The sequence below is a fragment of the Capsella rubella genome, unplaced genomic scaffold (genome assembly GCF_000375325.1).
Source record: "Capsella rubella cultivar Monte Gargano unplaced genomic scaffold, Caprub1_0 scaffold_183, whole genome shotgun sequence".
Taxonomy (NCBI): Eukaryota; Viridiplantae; Streptophyta; class Magnoliopsida; order Brassicales; family Brassicaceae; genus Capsella; species Capsella rubella.
In genome coordinates this window covers 1-6,434 of record NW_006238745.1, presented here as the reverse complement: position 1 = coordinate 6,434, position 6,434 = coordinate 1, and the positions used below count along the sequence as shown (strand labels likewise).

Sequence of the window (6,434 nt, the reverse complement as noted above, 5' to 3'; positions counted from 1 at the left end):
AGACTTATAGAGATCAGTAAAACCGGTGAGAACTAGACTTTACCTTCTGGATAACACGACAACCATACATCTGTAAGCTAAGAGGCAAAACATTGTCAAAGAGTTTATCCGCCAATTCTCTCCTCTGTGGCGGTAGTCCATGCTCAAAGAACTGTAGGAAGATAATCAAAAGTCAGTACTAACTTATGTTACAATATCTTAACTCCAAATTAAACAAAAGATGAAGACTAAATAAATCTACCTTCTGAATCACATAGTTTCCAAAAACATCTGTCATCAGGGCGAGAGCTTGTGGCATGATCTCCTCATAAACCATGTTTTTCTCATCAGTTGTTGCTGTCTCGAGTTTCTGTTGAATAAACCGGCTCCCATATTGATCCGAACTGGTCATGAAAACCAATCATATCAGTAGGCGTTAGGTCAGGACAAATTGTACACAAAAAAAAGAAGGTAAAAGACTTTCAAGGAAATACCTGAACTCTACAACATGGCCAGCTATTTCAGAAAGTTCGAATCCTCTTGTTTTGTTACTTTTGAACTCTTCCAGCATTGACGATCCAAAGCCTTCATCCAAACTAGCATCCATGTGCCAAGCACCCATTACGCCTCCCGGGTAGTTTCTTGTTGCAGATGGATATCGCATATTAACTTCACCTCGTCTCATAGGGCTACAAGGTGACACAAGAGAATTTGGCAGAAGATGATGAGCCAATGGGCTACCAGGATATGACATATTAGACCCAAATGTTGGACTCCCATAATCGCTATGGCTGTTAGGGCTCCCAGATTTGTAAGGAACACCATACTGTGATTTCTGAGCTCCGAGATAGGCCCTCTGGAGTTCAAGCATATTCATGTATGAATTATTCATAAAGTTCCTGTCCATTGCAGGATCATTAAGAAGATCAAGGCAATCAACATTCTCAGAGAACCTCCCATACTGATTATACATAGGGTCTACCATATGAGACTGTAAACCAGCGCCTCCTCCCATCATTCGATTACTGAACCTGCCAAGATTACGTGGTTCAGAGAGATTTTGACCTCCCCCATGAAGTCTGGAATCCATTCCAGATAATCCCAAAGAAGATGCTGCAGAAACATTTTCATACATTGGAGAAAAATTAGTATTCCCGAGTTGGCTAGCCATCATAGAAGCTACAGCTGGATTTAGTGCATAGTTGTTCAGACAGTAGTTTGGGCTATCAAGATGCTGGTAATGAGTACCCAGTCCACCTCCCTCACTATAGGCAGATCCCTGTGACCCTCTCAACTGTGGATTCTTCCAAGAACCTGTTCCTTTATGGGATTGATCAGAGTTGTTTGGGAAAACGTGTTGATTGACTTCATTATGCCCACCTTGAAGTCCAAACATATAGTTCCTGACCTTTTCGACATCTTGCTCAGCCTGACCCCGTTCATCTAACCCGCCACTACCTGAGAGGTTCAACCCAGATAAAGCATTGACGAGATCAGAAGACTCGTTGAGACCAGATGTAACACCGTTGAACGGGCTTTGGTTACTTGTGTTCCTCTTATCATTTGAACTCACTCTCCCACTCCCAATGGGAGTAAGACAGGGACTAGGCACCCTAGCAATGGTTTGTGGATCTGGAGTTCCATTTCTAGACAAAGAAGAGCCCAGAACAGCTGCATAGCTGTATGGAGATGGTGTGCCAATGCCTTGTGATGCAGATGGAGACAGATTATTTTTAGAGTCAACATTTTCATCAAAGGCATTACGACTTGCAGGACGTGAGGGCTGCTGTACGACAGGATCACCCTGCACGAAAGCAATCCACCACAGTTACATAAGCAGAAATATATGCTGCTTAGCTGAATAGAGAAATATACACATACAGAGAGAATTATCTAAGAGAGAAAACATTGACAAAGTATCAAAGCATAATGAACAATAGACAACCAATAAAAGCTACCAAGAAGCGATGTTGTGATAAGAAAAGGTAACAGCAACCTGAAACATATCAGCAAAACTCTTCTGCTTGCCTCCAATCCCCAAACTTGGCAAACCGATCAATCCATTAGCATCCCACTCAGAAGAAGAAGCACTAGTTTTCTCAGCCTCAAACTCATGCTGCTTCATCTGATCAAAACCAGGTGGCATAGAGAACAAAGATCTACTCTCATTCACATTTCTCCGATCCCCAACACCACCTAACACGTTGCTACTCCCTTTAACCCTCTGAGCAACCCTCAAATCCTCCCTTGACATTAAAGGCGGTGGCAACCTCGGATTCAACTTCATATTAGCATAGTAATAAGACAAGTAAGCCGGATCTTTCCTTAACTCCTCATCATCAGAACCAAACCCATTACCCTTATTACCTCCACCAAACTCCAAAAAAGGACCCCTACCTCCGCCGTTAAAAAGTCCTCCAGCAGCGTTAACAGAACCATCCACAGTCGGTGGCGCAGAGCCACTTCTATACAAGTTAAGCTCTCTCTCAAGCTCATCAGCTTCTTCTTGGCGTCGCTGCTGCTCACCGAGCAATACTCCAATTTCTTTCTCATAATCATCCCCAAATGATGGATCTTCGTTACCTCTATGCATCGGTCTTCTCCCCAGTTCCGGTATCATTATCACCTAAGCAACAAAAACCCCAAAACCAAATTAACGATTATACTCGTATAAGCTAAACTCTTTAAGAAACATCAGAAAGATCAAACCTTTATACCTCTCAATATGTACAATCCCCAAATATTCTCTGTTTCTAACTAAACCCAAAGATCAAAACTTTATTAAGCGATACTCAAATCCATTCCTCAGATTGTATCGATGTTTTGATATCTCTTGTTACTGTTAAGTTAGAAAAAAAAAAACCTAACAAAGACTTCGGATTGAAAGATAGAAAAATGGGTTTTATAGTGATGTAAGAGAAAAGAAAAACAGATACTGAGCCTATCGATAGAAGAATTGAAGAAGATCGAGAGAGAAAGAGAGTGAGAGAGATAGAAATGGAAGGAGCATTGAGATTAATAATTGCTGTATTGTTTTACATAACATAAGGAAGCCCTAACATATCGGAGTCCCTTTAAATACACACACACATTCTTGTTAAACGACAACACTTCAGGCAGTGTAAGAAAAGATACTTTGATGGGCTAGTTTCATTCATCTGGTCTTCTTTTTCTACTTGAGACCCTCTCTCCCCACAAGAGTCTTCTCGCCACTTGAGCATGTTCTATTGGCTTAGCAGAGAGCTGTCAAGTCTGTATGGGTTTAAAAATTTGCTCTGCTTCATCTTTTCTTGAACTAAATTTGCAGAGATTGAGAGTCTCGGAGTGGACGAACATTCCTGCTAAAAACCAACCAGTAAATCCACTCTCTTGGTCTTTTCCAAGCCAAAAAATCTTGTCTTCACCAGGAAAAAACTCAACTTTAGAGATTCTCTGCAACTCCAAAGGATATTTCACAAGAGATCGTTTCTTCTGATTCTTCTGTAGCAATTGTGTCTACTGTTGGTGTTGCTTTGATTATAGAAGTGAGTTTCTTTGTTGCATTTTGTGTGTCTACAGTTGGTGAAGATGGTGTTGCTTTGATTATACAAGTGACTACTTTCTCACCATTGGTGAAAGTTTCATCCACAAAACCAATCTTATCCAAATCAGTTTGCGAGTTTTTTTAAAACGGTAATGAGATCCTGTGAATAAATTCAAACTGGTTGGTATAAAAGAAATGGGATAGAGAGAAGTTGAGAACGAGAAACCTCAAAATAAGAACAAGAGAGGTGGGAATAAGAGCCAAAGCTGGACAAAGAGGTTTGGTCAGAACAACTAAAGATTGAAGATGTTGACATCGACATTATTTAATGATTTTGCTCCATTGTCTGTAGAGAGACCAAGATAGATTTTGTTTGTAAGGTTACTTATGTGACTGTGACATCAATGATATGTTTCATATATGCCAAACAACATGATCGATATTAACAACAAGATCGCAAATTCCAGAAACAAAAGAATTCCTCGTGAAATAAGAAACAAGAGTTTGATGAAGCAAATTACATAGATGGAGAAAAAAGAAACTCTAAAAACTGGGATTGTCCTAAAAGCATGAACATATTCTCACTTCTACACATTTGGCAATGAAACAGCCATTCTCTTTTGTGTGAAGGAAATCCTAAAATCCTCAACCCATCTTTACACCATTCTCTGCCTTTTTCTCTCACTCATCAGCCTAAAGAGGGATGTGTTTGGTTCTATGTATAGAAAAACCTTAAGCAACTACACAATTTTACAGATTTTTGCAGAGAAAACAAAGCTCTCTCCTTCACAAGTTTCCCACAAGATTATTTCCGGTTTAGATCTTACCTAATTCTCAAAACGCAATGGCAGAGCCATCCACCCTAGTTAAGCTGTACAACACTTGCGGCCTTACGACATCTGAGGCTGGGTTAGGGACTGCAAAGCCATTCTCCTCTCTGCATATAAGAAAAGAAAAAAACACTTAAGAGACGAATAGCCATAGAAATGCTTATTTTGTCTTATCTTTCTCAAATGCTTTTAGAATTCTCTTCAACCACCAAGACAAGAGAAATGCATGCAGTAAAGACAACTTGGAGGATTGTAGCAGAATAGGCAGAAACTTAAGACCTAGAGGGAATAAGAGGAACATATGCATACCTCCAGCAGCAACGAGCTTTTCAATACGTGCAACGACATGCTTTCCATAAGTGTACTTCTTCAGAGCATTAAGATGCACTTTAATACGAGTAAGTATCAGCTCACGCTGTTGGTCATCGCATGTCTCCAAAACTTTCTGCACTACATAGTTTGCAAACTGATCCTTCATCATCGCCTGTATACACAAGAAAACGAATCTTATGAGCTTATTAGTTTCTTTATTCCCCCTCCCACCCTCACTCACAATCATCTGAAAGTATGGTGTTGGACAAACCTGAAGAGGCTCGTTTTCATCAGTTGTGCCCAGCATCTCATTCACTAGCAATTCCCGTTCCTCAGGACCTCCAAAAGTCAAACATTTCTCAACAACGTTTGATGCAAACTTCTGCTGGCTCATCTGAACGATCTTCCCTGCTAATTCTTTGATTATCACAGTGCGCTCATCAGGCTTTCCGTGCTCCAGTACATGCTGTAACAAAACATGTATCAGTTTTGTGCAACCAATAAAACAAATTGCAGTAAAACTCATATCTTTTACAAACCTGAACAACATAGTTTCCATACTGATCTTGGGCCAGCATACTAACAGTGGACAGGATCTCTTCCATAACCTTACTCTGTGTATCCGGGTCATGGCAGTGCTCCAATACCCTCTGCAACAGAAGATGAAAAAGATTATACATAGAAGCATAAGATTAAGAAATGTGTTATCTTTTTAATTACTAAAGCAAGAACCTGGATAACTCGGCACCCGTATGGGTGAGTAGAGAGGCTCACAACATGGCCAAAGAAAGTCGAAATAATGAATTCGATGTTTTCTTCAGGCACACATTCGATGCACTTTTGAACCACATGGTTCCCATTCTGGTCGCGTACACATCGCATCACATGTCCATCAAGTTCTTTCACCATTTTGATTTTCTGGTCTAGATCAACCACTTCAATTGCCTATAAAGGTAAACAGAGAGAAAATAACGAAACTCTCAACTGTTCTTCAGAATCAAATATACACTTGTAGAGAACAGCAAAAGAGGTAAGAACTAGACTTTACCTTCTGGATAACACGACAACCATACATCTGTAAGCTAAGAGGCAAAACATTTTCAAAGAGTTTATCTCCCAATTCTCTCCTCTGAGGCGGGAGTCCATGCTCAAAGAACTGTAAGCAGTCAGGAATCTCACTATGTTATAACTTACAATGTCTTTAACTCAAAATAAACAAAGCGGAAGACCAAATATATCTACCTTCTGAATCACATAGTTTCCAAAAACATCTGTCATCAGGGCGAGAGCATGTGGCATGATCTCCTCATAAACCATGTTTTTCTCATCAGTTGTTGCTGTCTCGAGTTTCTGCTGAATAAACCGGCTCCCATATTGATCCGCACTGATCGCCAAATTGACAAAAATCCCCCAAATAAGTGTTAGATTAGGACAAATATAGACGCAAAAAAAAGGGAAAATACAGTCCAGGAAATACCTGAACTCCACAACATGTCCAGCTATTTCAGAAAGTTCAAACCCTCTTGTTTTGTTACTTTTAAACTCTTCAAGCAATGAAGATCCAAAGCCTTCATCCAAACTAGCATCCATGTGCCAAGAACCCATAACCCCTCCAGAGTAGTTTCTTGTTGCAGAGGGATAGCGCATATTAACTTCACCTCGTCTCATAGGGCTACAAGGTGACATAAGAGAATTTTGCATAGCATGATGAGCCAATGGGCTACCAGGATATGACATGTTAGACCCAAATGTTGGACTCCCATAATAGCTATGGCTGTTAGGGCTCCCAG

General features: G+C 40.3%; 2 protein-coding genes across 2 annotated transcripts; both read right to left on the bottom strand.

The window, feature by feature from the left end:
• Window positions 1–13: 13 nt before the first annotated feature.
• On the bottom strand, window positions 14–3,160 carry LOC17874254 (pumilio homolog 2). The gene is made up of 5 exons (XM_023781226.1): window positions 2,689–3,160; window positions 1,976–2,605; window positions 474–1,783; window positions 242–383; window positions 14–151 (listed from the first exon to the last, which is right to left on the bottom strand). The coding sequence occupies exons 2-5, from the start codon at window positions 2,597–2,599 to the stop codon at window positions 14–16; spliced, it is 2,214 nt and encodes a 737-aa protein (XP_023636994.1). The 5' UTR covers window positions 2,600–2,605; window positions 2,689–3,160.
• Window positions 3,161–3,921: 761 nt separating this feature from the next.
• On the bottom strand, window positions 3,922–6,428 carry LOC17874253 (pumilio homolog 2). Its single transcript, XM_006279062.2, has 8 exons — window positions 6,122–6,428; window positions 5,887–6,028; window positions 5,693–5,800; window positions 5,377–5,589; window positions 5,184–5,294; window positions 4,916–5,110; window positions 4,642–4,816; window positions 3,922–4,439 (listed from the first exon to the last, which is right to left on the bottom strand). The coding sequence occupies exons 1-8, from the start codon at window positions 6,379–6,381 to the stop codon at window positions 4,393–4,395; spliced, it is 1,251 nt and encodes a 416-aa protein (XP_006279124.2). The 5' UTR covers window positions 6,382–6,428; the 3' UTR covers window positions 3,922–4,392.
• Window positions 6,429–6,434: the final 6 nt, after the last annotated feature.

Coding starts and splice junctions, on each gene's coding strand:
- LOC17874254 (XM_023781226.1), bottom strand. CDS start 2,599: ATGATACCGGAACTGGGGAGAAGACCGATGCATAGAGGTAACGAAGAT. Junction 1,784..1,975: donor GTTTTGCTGATATGTTTCAG/GTTGCTGTTACC, acceptor GCTTTCGTGCAG/GGTGATCCTGTCGTACAGCA. Junction 152..241: donor GAAACTATGTGATTCAGAAG/GTAGATTTATTT, acceptor ATCTTCCTACAG/TTCTTTGAGCATGGACTACC.
- LOC17874253 (XM_006279062.2), bottom strand. CDS start 6,381: ATGTCATATCCTGGTAGCCCATTGGCTCATCATGCTATGCAAAATTCT. Junction 6,029..6,121: donor GGACATGTTGTGGAGTTCAG/GTATTTCCTGGA, acceptor TTTGGCGATCAG/TGCGGATCAATATGGGAGCC. Junction 5,801..5,886: donor GAAACTATGTGATTCAGAAG/GTAGATATATTT, acceptor GACTGCTTACAG/TTCTTTGAGCATGGACTCCC.